The following is a 15,038-nucleotide window of genomic DNA, read 5'->3' as shown; positions in this document are numbered from 1 at the left end:
TCCTGAAGGTCCTTGATTTTGCTGATGGAAATTCTTCATTTGTTATTAAAGCTTCATCATGGATGAATTCAGACGCTGCGACTGACTGAAGTGTCTGGCTACAAAGGATCCTGCAGGAAGTAGTTACCAGAACATTTGTGCACTCTGGTTATTTCTTAGGTACATATACTTGCTAATAACAGGCCCAAAGTGTGGCAAGAAAATCACACTTTGATCTATACCACCACTCCCAGTCTGAACCATGACTTGAGGCATGTTGGATCCATCCTTTTCTGTTTTTCTACACCGAATTCTAACCCTACCATCCAAATGGTATTGCAGTAATTTTTACTTATCAGACCAGGCAATTTTGTTCCCGTATTCAGTTGTCTGATTTTGGTGAGTAAGTGTGAACTGTACCTTCAGTTTCCTGCTCTTCGTGGACAGGAGCGGCACGCGATGTAGTCTTCTGCTGCTGTAGCACATTTGCTTCAAGCTTTGGTGCGTTCAGAGATGCTCTTTGTTGTAATGATTTGTTATTTCAATTACTGTTGTCATTTAATCTCAGGGAAGTCAGGCTGCTCCCAGTCAACAAATCATATTACCCAGAGAACAGCTGCTCATTGGGTATTTTCTGTTTTTCAGACCATTCTCTGTAAATCCTACAGATTTACTCACTTGTGTGGCAACAGTCATGGAAACATCATTGTGGCTTATATGTATGTTATTTTCTAACCACTGTCATGTTTTGCTGCAAGTGAAATTTACTGCTGGAAAAGTCTTGAAGATATTTCATGTCAAAAGTAACGAAGAAAACAGAGATGAGTCAAGTTGACTCCTTTGTTGCATAAAAATGATTGAAATCATAATTATGATGCAGAGGTGCAAAATCAGTCTCCACCAGCCAGTGGGCCTGCTCAGTCTCACCCCTGACAAGTTAAAAGGCAAACTAAAATCCCCCCTTGTCAAAAGAAAAGAAAGAAATCTATAAAAGGCATTATTATGTTAATGAGGTAAATGATCCTAGTCAGTACTGTTATTTAAGTCGAGGTCAAAAGAGAGAAAACAACACTTGCTATGAACTCTCAGACAGTATAAAACATAGACGCAGGTTCGAGGTCTGAAAAGTGAAGCCAATGCAGAAACGCTTTAAACCTGCATTCTTACTAATGTCCACTAGGCTGTGATTCCTGTGATTTCAAAAACAACCTGGGTCTCAAAGAAGTCAATGGGGAAGCAGCCCTCTGCCCTGAGCTCTGCAAACACTTTCTCAAATAGTTTATGGGTTAAGTCACTCCGTTTGGGTCATATTATTAAAACATTAAGTCAAAAAAACAGGAAGTAAATGAATAAATGGATATTCTAAGGAAGAAGGATTATCCAGGAAATGCTCATTGGCTTACCACTTGACAGCTTGTTAGCCACTGAGGATGCTACAGTTCCCTGCCCATCTTTTATACTGTCTGTGAATTACCTGCAAGCCTTTATTTTAATTGTAAATATGAAAAAATGAAAGGTTAATAAAGCATTTGAGCAGATGTGTTTAGCGCACAGTGCACCACTTAAGTTGGTTTCTGAGACAAGGACCCATTCTTATCTGTGATAGCTAACAGAATTCATGGAGTTTAGCAATAATTCAGTGCTCGGTGCATGTTTCAGTTAAACAGTTCAGCGTGTGTGATCCTTCATTTGACCATTAAAACATTTCAGAATAACTTATCATGACTTATCATGAAACATCACGAGGCCCCACTCAGTCATGTCAGTTGCTAACATAGCTTGATTGTTTGAGGGTTGAAGCTCATTCATATCACAGATATGAGGACTTCTAAGCAGTCCTCATATCTGTAAATCAGTCGGGGCTCGTCTGCTGCTAGCGCTGCTGGCAGCTGACACTCGCCGGTTTGGTGGGGAGGTGGCGGGACTATTGCTCTCCCGGCTGTGTCGAGATATAGAGCTCAGCTCCCCCGCAGAGTCCGGGCTCTGGGGTCTGCTCGGTCTCTTAATGTCTGACTTGGAGAGGATCCTTGCTCTGGGGCCGCCGCCGCTTCGTAGCTTCATGCTGTTGTTCCTGTTGTAGGAGTCTCCGCTGTCTGAGCCATTTCCCTCCACGACTGTGGAGCAGTTCCACGGTGGGGTGATCCTTCGTGTCTTCCTCGTGAAGCCTGACAGCGCTGTGCTGGAGGAGGCATCTGAAACAGGCAGGGTGGGGTACTCAGATCTTGCACGCTCCAGGTCCTCGTTATGTGGTGGGGATTGATCTTCTCGTTCCTCCTGTTTGTCTGAAGGAGGGGACCGCGTCTCACTGCTGGTATTGTTGGAGTTGTTGTTGTGCTCCGTGGGACTCAGGACTCCTTCCTTGCCCTCCTTTTGACTGTCCGGCTTTCCACCAGGGTCCCCTTGAATTGGGACGAAGGCAGAGGAGGCGTTGAGGAGAGGGTAGTTGGGTCCGTTGCCCTGTTTCTCCAGCAGTAATGTGTACCCGCTTGGTGCTGTGGGGATCGTACTCTTGCGTCCCACAGTCGTTCCCATGCAAACCTGATGCATCACTGAGTCCTTTTTCGACTTGCTGACATAATAATCGTCCAGGTCATCCTTCAGGTGTGGGTAGTAGTCCAGAATGCCCTTCTTAATCCTCTTGAAGCCCAGGTGCATGATCTCCAGCAGACTGAGGAAGAGAGAGATGCAGGCGATAGCTTGCATGAACATCATGAAAACAGTTTTCTCTGTTGGTCTCGAGACGAAGCAGTCCACCACGTTAGGACACGGCTCCCTCTCGCACTTGTAAATGGTGCTCAGGCGGTTTCCATACAGGATGTATTGAACCGTCATAAAGCTGACCTCCACCACTGAGCGCGTAACAATGTGGGCCACGTAGGTGCACAGCAGAGAGCCCCTCAGTGGTGCTTTGTTGAGCTTCCCCTGCTCCAGCTGCCTCATCTCCTTTTCAATCCGCTTCTTCACCTCTGTCAGCTCTGCATCCACCGCCTCCAGCTCCCGCCGGAGAGCCACTTTCTTGCAGTGGCGTTCCTTCTCCAGAGCGCGCAGCTGGTAGATGGCATGACCCATGTACACCAGGGAGGGCGAGGACACAAATATCACCTGGAGCACCCAGTAGCGGATGAGGGAAATAGGGAAGGCCTGGTCATAGCATACATTCCGGCACCCCGGCTGCTCGGTGTTGCAGATGAAGTCGGACTGCTCGTCATTCCAAACGTCTTCTGCGGCGACGCCCAGGACCAGCATTCGGAATATGAACAGGATGGTCAGCCAGATCTTGCCAACCATGGTGGAGTGGATATGCACCTCCTCCAAGATCCCACCAAGGAAGTTCCAGTCTCCCATTTTCTACTTTAGCAGCTCTGTAACAAAAAAAAGAGAGAGAAACTCATTTATATACTAGGAGTTCAGTGTTTCTTCTAACCACTTGCACTGTGCACCTGTGATCTCACCTTCTCTCTGTCAGAATGAGAACCTTTCAACCTTCCTAAAGGACATTCAAAGCTCTTCTTTGGACCTTGGCTGCTTTTTTTTATGTACTCCATAAACATGATCCCACACTGCTTCAGTAATGTTCCACTGTCTAGGGATGCTTTTACTGCATTGGCAGTGAAACAAAAAATGAAGCCAATCAGATTCATCCCAGATGGTGTTGCATGATAGATCAAAATGTGAAGGTACTTTTCAGCAGATCCTTAACAACATCAGCTGAAATTAAGCCCCATGCATTGACAGCCCCCACCGTATTTTACAGATGCCAGTAGACCTTCACTGTTGTAGCTCTCTGTTGATAAGTGACAAAGACAAACTTTGAAAGCTCTTCGGAAAGTCTGGAGAATTACTGCCCAAAACCAAAAAGTCTTTACAATAAGTCTGGCTCCTTGTCATTTAAGGTGGGTAGTAAGCCACAGTTAAAACGAGACACACACCACATATGGGGCGGCTGCAGCTTAGGAGGTAGATGGAGGTCAAATATCCTTCGGCAAGATACTGAACCCCAAGTAAATATCAGAGTCTGTATGTGTGCGAACATGCTTGGATTAATAGCTGAATGAATGAATGAGTGAAGGGCATGTTGTATAAAGCTCTGGTACTCAGGCACAGTAGAAAAGCGCTGTATAAGAACCAATGGTAAATGGATGGATTGATGGATACAACATGCCACATTCACCCATTCTCACAAGCACTCCCTCTAAACCGAGTGCTTTATAACTACATTCACACACATTCACACTCCGACGGATGCATCAGAGAGCAATTTGGGGTTAGTATCTTGCCAAAGGATACTTGACATGCAGATTGGAGGAGCCAGGGACTACTACTAACTAATCGAACCACTAACCCTCCGATCAGTAGGTGACCTGCTTTACCTCCTGAGCTACAGCTAATCCGTTAACAAGTTTGAAGATTGCCCTCACATTGCAACAGGATGCAGCGTTACAATCCTGAAAAGTACAAGTCCATGTAGCCCATTGGAAACAGAAGCTGATGTTTGCTTTTCACGTGTGGTGAAATCACAGATGCACATGTGCCAGTGGTTAGAACAGGATTTTCATAGAACAAAAGGAGAAAACTGTGAAGGGGAACGCGGGTGTATTTAAAGGTTTTGCATGTTTTTATGGATAGAGACGAAGACTACTGACTAACACTATCTTTAAAATGGTTTATTGATATTTTATATTATATCAAAGGAACAGAACAGCACAGTGTAATTTAGAAGGTATAAAATTCATTCACATCAGTTAGATGCTTATTTCAGTGTGAACCTGAACATTTGTCTGCTGCTTTTCATTTTGAGCATGAAAATAAGTCACTTTAAAAGTTGTTTCAATATAAATCGATTCTTTAAGGTTAGAAAAATTTCACTTATCATCTTTTTAATGTGTGATGTATTTACATTTGTGTAGTTGTTAATTAGCGAACAAGTTTTTTAAAAAAAAAAAAAAAAAGGATGCAAAGAAGCATATACCAGGTAATAGCTGAGCATAACCTAATCCCAGAGAAGAGCTTCAATTGCTTATTTTTTAAATATTAAAAATTTACACGGCAAAATTAGTTTTCAAAATGAGCTGAAACATAAGAAAAATGGCTTTAAAATGCTTCTTACATGCTGATACATCAGTAATTATTTTATAGTCTGATTCAAGAAAAAATACAACACTGTTAGGTTACATTTCACTGCTGATGCTTTTAAATGTAATCATCATTCCTTCAGAATAAAAGCCCCAGCTTACTGAGTTACAACTAAACCACAGCCCAGCAGACACCATTTGAGACAGGACTCTATTCACCACTATTTTGTGTCATCATTATAAAAACTTCCAGATAAATGAGTAAAACCAAACACAACCGATCATTTTAAATACAAATCAATAACTTAGCATTAACTCACCTTTTATCTTCCATATGAAAATGTAACCATAAAGACCTTTTTGATGTAACGCTGCCGATTTCTGACCTATGAAAGCATTTTTCCTTTTTTTTTCATCTCTTATCAAAGGTAAAATCTTCCCACTGGTAGACATTTAACTCCCTGCTGTTGGTCACGAACTGGGCAAAAACAAATGAGGCGAGCTGGCACTAACTCTTCTCGACTTATAGGGTGTGAAACACCATCAATCAATTCCGTGGCAATGGTCTGCTGCCATTTACCTCGCAGCAGTATGAATGGACGACCTGCCAGTTCCTGCGAGTCATCAGGGGTGAAATGTGCTCCAAAATATTTGGTTGTCTGTCGCCTATTTCTGGTTGAACCCAGAGGATCCTGGACGGGTTTGATCCTCTAAATTTAGATGAAAGCAGCACAGAACTGGGTGCACTGGGCTGGGCCTTGGTGGGAATATGGGTTCTGAGACGGCGCTCTCATTTTCTAAACAGTAGGATATTTTTGGATCTTACCCGAGGACAAAACAAACAAACAAACAAACGAATTGAAGACCGGTACTCCCAAAACTAGAGATATTAATTTTACAGAACCTCAATTCTACTTTCTTCCAACAACAGATGTCACAATAGACAATAGAGAGCTTTACTACATGGGCCTCTATGTTTGTTTTTTCAGGCTAATTGTTTTAATGAATATTTGTTTGACTATTTACCAGAATATGTTTTTAAAATTGCACAAATTAATGAGGAATTCAAAGAAAAATCCTATTTTTTTTCTTAATGCACCTTCATAGATGCATATCTATTCATTTTGTTTTCCTCCATGAAGGAACTTTGTCATTTGCAGCGTTTTTCTTGCATAATGGATTTCATCTGCTCCCTTTATGGGACCCCACAGTCCCTGCCTCCCTCTCACCCTGTCCCTAGTATCGTCCTCTGTCACTCTAACCCTCCTCCACTACACTCATGAATCTTCTCCTCCTCCTCACAACATGTCTTGCTTCTACTGACTGCTCATACCTCCAACTCTCCAGGTTCTCTAACACCTCTGAAGATCACAACGTCATCTGCGAACAGACTCCTGTCTGACCTCATCTGTCAACCTGCCAATCATAAACTGTCTATTGTGCTTATCTATCAATTAACCAGAAAAAAAAGATTTATTTGATTTATGTACAGTAAAATGTACTACCAGTGTTTCTGTTTTATCTTTGTTTCCTATTTCTGCTACAGCAAGCAAATAATTCTTATAAAAATAAGGGTGTTCAAACATCAGACTGTTATATTTAACCAGTGAAACAGTGCACTGAATAGGCAGGTTGGTGGTGGTGTAAATCACAACAATGTGAGCCTGGGGTCATGTCCTGGTAATGATCATCTACGGTTCCAACCCTGCAGGCTGGAATATTTTCCCCTACATTCACACAGAACTTTTTAAGCTCTTCCAGGAGCCCCGCCTCACAACTAATTTCTTAACACATTAATTATTAAACATAGATGGCTGTGGCTCAGGTCATCTTTGAATCGGAAGGCTGGTGGTTTGAACCCAGCTGCTCTAGTCTGCATGTCAAAGTATCCTTGGGCAAGATACTGAACCCTGAGTATGTGTTTATGCCCCCAACCTGTTCACTGGAGTGTAAACATACAGAAAGTGCTTGTGTGATTGAGACATGTTTAAAGTATTCAAATAGAAATGCGTTATAGGAATCAGTCTGTTTACCAAATCTTCAGCCTTATACTGAAAATAAACCTGATCTTGAGTATTGAACCTCCCTCATAGTTCACCTTAAATGATACTGGTGATGTAGCTGTTCAGTTCTGCTCAGATAGAAAAGCAGTAGAAACAATAAATGAAGCTCGATCTTCAGCCGTTACAGCTCATCTCTGTACATTTTGTGTTTTTTTAGAAGGTGGCAGGTACAAAAAGTCCAAACAGGAGTTTTAGGGGGTTTATGGATAACTGGCATCATAGATGTGACACTACAATCTTTACAGGGTGGAGTACAGCTGGATTAAACTGACCAGGAGTGGCAGGGACTGAGAGAAACCCAGAAACCCGTCTGATTACAGCATCATCGTGGTGCAGCCTCTTGTTTTTGTGATTATGCTCATACTGGTGACTGCATGGTTGATAAGGACTTCCACCATCTGCAGCTTTATTCGTCTGACTGATGCATTTTTCCAGTACGGCGATCAATGAGACACGTCCGATTTCATCCATGGCTGCCTCTTTGCTGAGAATCTAATTTCAGTTGTTCCATTAAAAGGAAATCGATGGACGGGGCCGTGCTCACTGACTGTCCTGCTCCGTTTTCCAGGCAGACACTGGGGATCCACAGGACACCGAGGTGGAGGAGAAAACTCTGAATTGTGTTCAATAATGAACTTTGGTCAAGCAAGTACAAAAACAAGCCACGCAATGTTTTCTTTAACCGAAAGTTAACCATTTATTAATCAAAATAACTGTTTTTTTTTCCCTACTAAAGATAGAAGATAAGAATAAAACATGCAGCGACACGAGTTGTTCTGAAAAACACCGTCAAGTAAACCTGCTTCTCCTCAAAGAAACAATAACTTGGGGGAAAAAACAGAAAAAAAAGTTTAACTCTTACAGAAAACACCACAAAGAAAAAACAAATGACCGTATAGGTCAGCTTGTTGTTGACGTCTTTAACACTTTAGGGACCACAGCATCACCTCTGTGCGTTTTAGCATCCGTGCTCATGTACTTGACTAAACTGCAGACGCACACCATCAGCTTTAATGCCTTTTCTTTCAAGAAGTTCTCGGTTTCTTCCATAAAACACATCTTTAAAAAATCTTGAATACATTTATCTCATGGTGATGGTTTATCACTGTCAAACAAATGTAAATTTAAAAAACAGCGGTGAAACTGGCTGACAGTAAAGTACCTAGTACATGATTAGTTATAAAACACACAAAGATGCATTTGGTTCACCAACAGACTCAATACTTCCTTAGAATACTGAATGTCAGGGATTGTTTAGCAAAAGTGGGTGCATAGGGTTTAGAAAACAAAAATCATCAGTAACTGGTTGTATATATATAAAAAAGACTGGATATTCTTTCCGTCAGGCTGAGCGCAGAAACCGCTGAATCTTGCTCCTAAAGAGAAATATCACCGAACAACTTTATAAAACCAAGCCGAGGAGCTGCAGCGCTGTTCTTAAAATGGAATAGCGAAAACGAGCTTTCTACAAATGGACGTTACATTCATGGCAAACAAACACCTTTACTTAACAAAACGACCAGCTCTGCTCTGTCTGACAGAACCGGGGGAACGGGGTGGGGAGTGGGTTCTGCTTTAGCGTCCTCCTGTCTTGCGCCCGGCCCAGGACCGGGACCGAGAACGTGAGCGAGAGTGTGATCTCGACGCAGACCGGGACCTGGAGCGGGACGGGGAATGCGTCTGTCGGACTTCTTCCTCAACGTAGCGGGACGTGGACGGCGGTTTGACGTTCTCTCGTGGAGATGCGGATCTGGAGCGGGATCGCTCTCTGGAGACTCTCCGGGGTCTCTGCTTGTATCTGAAGGCACACAAAGTAAAAGAGTGATACGTCACACTTTTAGATGCAGTGCAGATCAGATTTTACTTTCAACTGGCTGTGGGGTGACGTGATTGACTGTCTGGTCCTTATTTTTTCCGCCTCTTCTCTCATTAAAACAGAAAACTGATGAGTGTTAAATGTGGAATTTCCTCCTCAGAGCATAAGGATCATTAGGGTTACTCCCCAGGAGTCAAATCTGATGATATCCCATGAATTTCTAACTTGTGGGCACCGTTACAGATGAAATGACGCATATTACATCTAACAATAACTGGTAGAACATGGATAACATGAACAGTAATATATGTAAAGGAGGAAAAGACTGTAGGGTTCAATAATATCACCACATCAGTACAAAAGAGCTTAAAAACCAGTTCATGAAGCTATCAGTTTTCACCCAGCTGTGCTGCTGTGTGCGCCAAATGGTTTAAGACTGACACTGTCCAACAACTTGATGCTGACACACACAACATAGAGCCACGATGGCTGGACCACCTGGTTCCTTCTGTATTTTAACTGCCCCTAAAATAAATAAATAAACGCGTCACACCTTGCTTTACACCCAACCTGCATCTTTCAGTTCATCTGCACACGACAGAGACAGCTGCAGAATGAAGACTAAAACAAATGGCAGTCGATGAAAAAAATAAGTAAATAAAGGACTCGTGTTAACTGCTTTTATGGAAATGAGCAGCTGTCAACTGCAGAGAAACACTTTCTTCATTGAACTCATTTCATTTATTTCATTCGAGTCCTTCTACCATCTGGAGTCGCCTTTGCCGCTGTATGACAAAGCTGACGTCAAATTAACAAGCTGCTGTTTCTGCACCTCTCGATTTTTCCGACCTGGTGTGTTGTACCGCTGCAGCTGAACTGAGGACACAAGTGTTGTATTGTATTGTGACGTGGGTATTCCAGGGCATTTAGTCGCACGTTATCCTATTTGTCATTTAATGGTTGTTGGCAAAGAAAATCTACATTACTTCCACCTTCTGGTTGCAGTAGCACATTACAAAGATGGATTTTAGGAAGCAAAACAACAGACAGGCTACATCTGTGTAAATGTGGTCTTAGTCTAGAAGAGAAGTTGTACCTGTCATCCTCGCGGCTCCTGCTTCTTCCTCTTCCATACACCCGTCCACGAGACCTAAGGAAAAATGAAAACGTTATTTTCCTTCTCACAAAGAACACCTGGGACTGACCGACTCTCTTCTGAGAGATTAACTCACTCTCGAGGACTCTCCGAACGTCTGCGGCGGCGATCGTAAGACGGGCTGCGCGACCTGTATCTTTCGTAACTGCGGCTGCGTGACCGCCGGCGCCGGCTGTCTCGATCGTAGTCGTCATACCGGGAGGATCTTCCTGGGGAACGCCGCTCCTTTGATTTCATCTGATTTGGTGCTGGTGAAAAAGAGGAGGAGGAAGAAGTGGTTAAAGCAGAAAACAATTCAAACCATGATGGTTGATGCTTAATTTTAAACACTTAACAAATCTGAAAACGTGATTTAAAAGGAACCCTGACTATGACGACACATACTGCAGATTTCTTGGTTGTTAAAAAGTTTGGGGGGGGGGGGGGGGGGGGGGATCCTTTCAGTCTCAGTTCGTGACTGTTGTTTATGTCACAATGCAGTCTGGGTAATGATGCCTAACAGCTTGAACAAGAGTGTACTAGTGTAAGGCTCATTGGGAAGCTTTTACTACACTGACTCGCCACAGTGGGTAGCTCCACATATTTAATTCAGCAGATTTTTATACCGTTTGTCCTGATGCAACCACAAATGGATTTCTGTCTCCTCCTGGCACCAAACCCTGAATCTTTTGCATGTTAAATAAATGTGTGGAGCCACAGAACTGATGCAGGTTATTTGTTTTTGCCTGAGTGGCGACGTTTATCATTCCAGATGAGACTGCAGCACACCTCAGCAGCTTAAGCCAGTGTGCTGATGTAACCGTTGGCTCATGCAACAACCAAAGCAGCGTAACTGAGCTGAAATGAGACCAGTGCAGATAAATTGCATGAATAACACTTATGCATTCTCACCAATTTACTCAGTAAATCTGCTTGTTTTCTATATTTTGAAAAGTTAACAGGACAATGTTAGAGTCGATTCTGATGTCTCCTTATAAATAAAAGGATCATTTCCAGTTCTTCTTCACACTGAGGAAAGCTTCCTAATACTAAACTGGTATCAGATAAATTCAGTGTCTGCAGATGTTGAAAACAGAGTACCGGCATGTTGTTGGAAATGGATCTAATTTTAAACGGCATGTTTCATGGGGAGGAGACCACCACCTAAATATTAATAAATAATAAATAATCAGGGTTCCTTTTAAAAAGATGAAACCGAGCTGGTCACACATTTTTCTATCATTGGAAGTCACAGATTAATATTTAAACCAACAGCAAAAATATTTCAAAGTGTTTGAATCTAATTCAGACACAAAAACCAGACACTTACTCTTCCTGTCGCCCTGTGCAAACTGGATTTCAATCTGCCGACCACAGACCCACTTTCTGTCCAGGCTGTGAAGAGCATCTTCGGCATCACGCACGTCCTCAAATATGCTGAGTGGTTAAGGTTTCTGTTTCTTTCTCTTTTTTTAAGGCCTCACAAATTTAAAGACATGTTTTTTTTCTCCTAAACAAATAAAAGGCTTCTCAAGAAAAAGAACCATGCACTTCATAAACTTTTACTTTAGTTAAATTTGTGAGGCCCATGTAAAAACATTTATAAAAAGACACCGTTTACATTACTGTAAGACAGGTGAGAAAACAACACAAAAACGCTCAGCTGACTGCTTTTTTTTTTTTAAGGGATAAAAGATGAAGCAAGCTCTTTTCAAACACATCATCTAACTGTCTGAGGGATCAGGACAGTGACTATATATAAAAAAATAAAAATCAAACACAATAAGACTGGATTAAATCGTTTCATCAGTGTCACAGGGAAAGCTGATTTTGGTGTCATGTCAAATTTGTGGATGGGAGGATACAAAATAATTCAGACTTGTTACCTTTGCCCATGCTTGACTTTGAACTTCATCTTGATCTTTACACTCTTTAACCGACTCCCACAGAGACTCGGGGGTTTCCTGCTTGCTTTCTCCTCTTAAACCTCTTTTTCTTTTCCCCATTCTTTGCCGCCATATCCAAATCCAAGCTTTGTCTCCGTTCCCTTTTTCCTCTTCATGCTTTACTTTCTCTTTTCAACCTTTTCCCTCCCTCTGATCCTGCAGGTCTGTGTGTCTTTACAGCTACTCTATATGGGTCTTTGTAACTCTTTGTGGCCGGTTTCCACAACTGGACGCGTTTACATTTTCTGAAGCAATAACAGAGAAATATGCGTGTTAGATATTCAATCAGATTATGTGCAAAAAGAAAATGCATCACAAAAAATAAATTAATAAAAATCTTCTCTGCCGAAAGGAAATTTAAATAATTTGTTAGCAGCAGCATACACAGTTAAAAGTCATTGGGAAAGGATATTGAATGTATGCAAATCCTCTTGGCTGACGTGTATAGAAGTCAAGTGGGATGTAGACATCTACTATCGGCCCATAGCGGCCAAACTCACGCCGCAAATCCTCAGGCCTGAACACCGTAAATACAAGTATAACTCAACTGACCATCACGGGCATCTCTACCTACATCATTAACCAGTGGCAACAGCTGGAAGAGCAGCTGTTGAATGAAGGGACAGTTCACCTCAGAGTACATTTTGTTTCCTCTTACCTGGAGGGTGATCCACCTGTTAAAAGAGCTCAAAGACAATTTGTATCCCAGCAGGGCTGTTTTTAAACAGAGCAGGTGGCAAACACTGAGGAGCTCTTTTAGGCATTTTTTAAATTTATTTATTTATTTATTTATTAATCAACCAAGAAACAAGAGGCCTGGATGACAAAGCAGGATTTGGGTAACTTCCGTATTACGAAGGTGCCTCACGTTAACCCAGCTGATGGTAACTAACCTGCCCCACAGTACATTAAGTTCGATATTAGAGAGCAGTGAAATCAACAGCCTGTATTTTTTGCTCATGATTCAGTTGTGGTCACATAATCAGCCCATTTTCCATCCATCCCCTTTGAATATAAGACTTCCTGATCTTATATCAAATACAACTTCAGGGTTTTCCCTTCATACAAATGCTTTTAATGTCACTCAGAGAGCTTCTCACCTTCAAAGAAAGAAAAATATACCAAAACTGTCATTAAAATATAAAGCATTTGAATCATGTTGTGGATGTAATTTACTCAAGTATAAAATACCCTCTGTTTTATCAAGTGACCTCAATTAACAGGAAACTGGTTTTCTCTTCTTGTGGCCTATATATGTGCACAGTCATTGCAAAAATGAAAAACACTCAACTTGTGCACATAAAGCTTAAAAACGTTAATTTGGTTAAGAAACAATCTTTTATTTTGTGTCCAGATAAGATTTTGTCCTTGTATGTAAAGCATTTTTAGTCAACTGGTCTTTTCTCCAAGGCAAAAGCCACCAAGGCTCATGGGTATTGTAATTTTTAGAAGTTTCATTGCCTAGTAGTCCATTGTTTTTTTCTGCATTTAAACAAATAAAAAAAAATCTTTAGTAAAATAATCTGGGAAATTTTTAGAAAATAGGGGCAAAAAAGCTCCTCACAGTTTGCCACACTCTTCAGGTGAACTATCCCTTTAAAATATCCACACTTTTTAATATTAACATGCAATTCATGTTAATGTCACTGGTGTAGCACTGACACATTATAAACAGTTACAAGGCCGTCCACAGATGCAAATGTAAAATTGAAGAAATTAAGGAAATTAAGTTCAGGTCACAGTGTCAGTGAGATTAAAATCAGCTTCAACATCCATGTCAAACAGAGTTAATCAGTTGTGAAAGAGGTCAGTGATACTTTTTTTGGTTTGTGTTGTTAATAGTTTTGGAGATGTTCGTGTTTAAATATTGCCTCAGATTGCAATGTGTTTAAAAAGTGGTTGGACTGACCTTTAATTTTCAATATATGAGTTAAAACATCACAGCAATCATTGCATATGCCCAAACTTTGGACCATACATTTTTTAGGCAATTCTAAGATGATTGAGAACAAAATGTTGATGATTTTTTATCGATTTACCCATTTCACTCTGCTTTTAAATACTAGTGCAAAACTTTAACTATTTAAAAGTTATTAACACATCTAGCAAGTTTAGTATTTTTTAAACCAACCCTATGTGGTCAGATTAGATTAACACTGAGACTAAACCTAGATATAACAACAACAATGAAATATGATAATAAGAAATACATGCGAAACCATTACAGGTACAGATTAATTCACAACATTAATTTAATACAACATTATAACTAGCTTTCATTTGCGATCGTGTATTCTGAGGTCAGTATTTTGGCAGTTTAAATGAGAATTTCTGTGCTAATCACATTTAAATATACAAACTTAAATCAGCAAACCGACCTCTCAGATTGTAACTAATCAATTAACCACGCTTGTTTAAAATTGATAACGGCCAACAAACATCAGGTTAACGTTAGCCGAGGCCATTCATTTTTTCCCCTTCATATTAAATCCACATTGTAGGATTTCTTGCCTCCTTTAAAATCTTTCAAAGTTTCACGGAGCTGTTTACGAGCTTTCGTTAGCCAGTTAGCTTTGATAGCTTTACTGTAAACATGAAAAAGTTCGCGTCTAAAGAGCAACACAGACGTTAATAATGTTTATAAAACCACAACAAAGACATATATGGCCAAAATAATGTAACGTAGATTTGAAATGCGGCGCTGCTCCCGGTCAGCGTTACCCTTTCAGTTTGCACGTTGAGGCCTACCTTGCCTACCAGGCTAACTTAACTAGCTACAATTAACACGAGTTAACTCGTAGACGAGTAGCGGCTTCTTTACGAGGACTCACCTGGACTCATCAGAGATGTTCCTGACAAACAAAGACGTATTTGGAGGCCTCATGTATCTGGCCATAAAGTTACACTCACGTAGCAGAAGGATGTTTTCTTTTAGAGGGAAAACGAAAGGCTGCGAAGGGGAAAAAATTAGCAACGCATGCGCACTCAGAAGGCGCCTTCCTGCTTCTTCTTCGTTCACATGAAAGC

The 15,038-nt window shown here is 41.2% G+C and overlaps 2 protein-coding genes across 2 annotated transcripts; both read right to left on the bottom strand.

Moving 5' to 3' along the window:
- Window positions 1–89: 89 nt before the first annotated feature.
- On the bottom strand, window positions 90–5,587 carry gja9b (gap junction protein alpha 9b). Its single transcript, XM_084918448.1, has 2 exons — window positions 5,372–5,587; window positions 90–3,341 (listed from the first exon to the last, which is right to left on the bottom strand). Exon 2 carries the CDS (start codon window positions 3,322–3,324, stop codon window positions 1,819–1,821), a length of 1,506 nt encoding a protein of 501 aa, XP_084774574.1. The 5' UTR covers window positions 3,325–3,341; window positions 5,372–5,587; the 3' UTR covers window positions 90–1,818.
- Window positions 5,588–7,786: 2,199 nt separating this feature from the next.
- srsf10b (serine and arginine rich splicing factor 10b) lies at window positions 7,787–15,016 on the bottom strand. Its single transcript, XM_084918451.1, has 6 exons — window positions 14,843–15,016; window positions 12,424–12,528; window positions 11,396–11,499; window positions 10,163–10,334; window positions 10,027–10,080; window positions 7,787–8,912 (listed from the first exon to the last, which is right to left on the bottom strand). Exons 1-6 carry the CDS (start codon window positions 14,905–14,907, stop codon window positions 8,690–8,692), a joined length of 723 nt encoding a protein of 240 aa, XP_084774577.1. The 5' UTR covers window positions 14,908–15,016; the 3' UTR covers window positions 7,787–8,689.
- Between the last annotated feature and the right edge of the window lie 22 nt (window positions 15,017–15,038).

Source organism: Perissodus microlepis, chromosome 22 (assembly GCF_051167445.1).
Source record: "Perissodus microlepis isolate ML-2025 ecotype Zambia chromosome 22, ASM5116744v1, whole genome shotgun sequence".
In the NCBI taxonomy this organism is placed as follows: domain Eukaryota; kingdom Metazoa; phylum Chordata; class Actinopteri; order Cichliformes; family Cichlidae; genus Perissodus; species Perissodus microlepis.
Note: the sequence above shows the minus strand (reverse complement) of the source record. Positions and strands in the feature narration are given on the sequence as shown.

Coding starts and splice junctions, on each gene's coding strand:
- gja9b (XM_084918448.1), bottom strand. CDS start 3,324: ATGGGAGACTGGAACTTCCTTGGTGGGATCTTGGAGGAGGTGCATATC.
- srsf10b (XM_084918451.1), bottom strand. CDS start 14,907: ATGGCCAGATACATGAGGCCTCCAAATACGTCTTTGTTTGTCAGGAAC. Junction 12,529..14,842: donor AACATCTCTGATGAGTCCAG/GTGAGTCCTCGT, acceptor TACGGTGTTCAG/GCCTGAGGATTTGCGGCGTG. Junction 8,913..10,026: donor AGGAGCCGCGAGGATGACAG/GTACAACTTCTC, acceptor GTGTGCCTTCAG/ATACAAGCAGAGACCCCGGA.